This window comes from Camelina sativa, chromosome 2 (genome assembly GCF_000633955.1).
Source record: "Camelina sativa cultivar DH55 chromosome 2, Cs, whole genome shotgun sequence".
Taxonomy (NCBI): domain Eukaryota; kingdom Viridiplantae; phylum Streptophyta; class Magnoliopsida; order Brassicales; family Brassicaceae; genus Camelina; species Camelina sativa.
Genome location: NC_025686.1, coordinates 13,310,871 through 13,312,644, shown reverse-complemented (window position 1 = coordinate 13,312,644; position 1,774 = coordinate 13,310,871). Strand labels below are relative to the sequence as shown.

Sequence of the window (1,774 nt, the reverse complement as noted above, 5' to 3'; positions counted from 1 at the left end):
TATATATATATGCAACTTTTACAGTTCGAGTCTCTCAGCTAGGCATTTTAGCGAACACTGTGTGTGCAATATGAGACTTCCGGTATACCAACCACAGAGATATTATCAAAAGGTAAGAACCAAACAAGATGAACACTAAGTACAATCCCGAACAGCCAAGTCTCTAAATAAAGAGGGATCAGTCTGTGAGGAAGGACAGAGATTGCACTTAGTACAAAGAAGATTACTTACTACAGTACAGAGTACAAACATGTAAAGGATACATGAACTATTGATATTTAGAAAATGAGCCCTCATTTTTACTCATATTTGTATATTTCAGCCTAACTCTTTTATTTGTACCAACTACGTACTTTCCAATTTCTTGTTTTGTAAGTGCAATTTACTGAATTTAGTGATAATTTGGATCAATCCCTAAATATCTGGCTACATAGATGGTTCCTTCGACAGAGATGCTCTATGTTGAGGGTTAGGTTGGTGTCTTCAACAAGACGATGGATCGATCCTGCTTGTACCCAAACATTTCTCCACCCTTGTACGTATAAACATGTCAATCAAACCCACACTCTCTCAAGTCTCTATACCAGAATATTTAATGAAAACTTTCTTTTGGGTTTATAAACTTCTACAAGAGCTATTAAGCTCTGAAAACTTAAGGGGATTCTAAGAGTCATCAGTTTGTTACAACACAAAGCCATAAATGGCTGACAAAAAGAAAAGTTGAACTTGAGGAAAAAGAAATAATATAGCACTGAGTATTTCTTCATGAAGCTCAAAATGATTCTCTAAGAAAGGTATTAAGAAAATATCATCCACTTTTCGATTCCCTAAAACCACCAATTCAACGGCGTTTGTTGCTGTGCCTCTTGCTCTTCTTCTTCCTACTGCTTCTGTCTTCATCAGATTCAGAGTCCGAAGCTGACTCTGACTCAGATGACTCAGATGAAGAAGAGCTGTACCTTCTTCGCCTTTCTTTCCTCTGCTTTTGCTTCTTCTTGCTCTTCTTTGCCTTCCTTCTCCTCCTCCTCCTTTCCTCCTCAGAGTCAGAAGATGAACTGTATCCTGAACTACTCTCTCCAGATGATTCAAACACAGAGGCTTCACTGTCACTTCCAGAATCAGACTTTGACCTGTGCTTCCTCTTACTCTTCTTAGACCGCCTCTCAACATCTCCTTTCCCGTTAGTTGCAGCATCAGGCCTTTCTTCATCATCATTATCATTACCATCAAGATCATCAATAGAAGGCTTCATCCTCAGCTTAGGGTTCTTAAGCTGCTGGGTTCTGGAAGGCCTCGAGATGTAAACCCTCTCGTTCTTGCACTCATACGTCCAGTGTCCAGTCTGACAACATTTCTGGCACTGTGAAGCCGTGGAGGCACTTCCAGCGGAAGCTGCTGACATGGACTTGTCTTTCCTTTCACCAAGCCTAACAGCTTTCTCAGTACTCATCAAATACATCTGCCTCTTTAGTTCCCTTTTCTCCTGCCATCTACTTGGACCTTCTTCTTTTTGACCATAAGCGTTAACGTTTCTCGCCGCTGCAGCAGCTGCTCGCTCAGCTTGTGTACGACTCAGACCTTTAGCAGCAGAGAGTGTTGCAGCCTTGATTCTATCAGCTGCAACTTGTGTATTCTCATTCTTTGCATCAGACATATCTCTGCATACCAAGACAAATAAACAACCAAAGGTGAGAATTTGAACAATTTAATCAGAGGGATTCGAAATTAGGGTTTCTACTTGATGCGAGGATTTAAAAAAAAAAAAAAAAAAAAA

The 1,774-nt window shown here is 40.1% G+C and overlaps 1 protein-coding gene across 1 annotated transcript; it reads right to left on the bottom strand.

Moving 5' to 3' along the window:
* Positions 590-1,690, bottom strand: LOC104723831 (zinc finger CCHC domain-containing protein 10-like). Its single transcript, XM_010442257.2, has one exon. It carries the CDS (start codon positions 1,652-1,654, stop codon positions 842-844), a length of 813 nt encoding a protein of 270 aa, XP_010440559.1. The 5' UTR covers positions 1,655-1,690; the 3' UTR covers positions 590-841.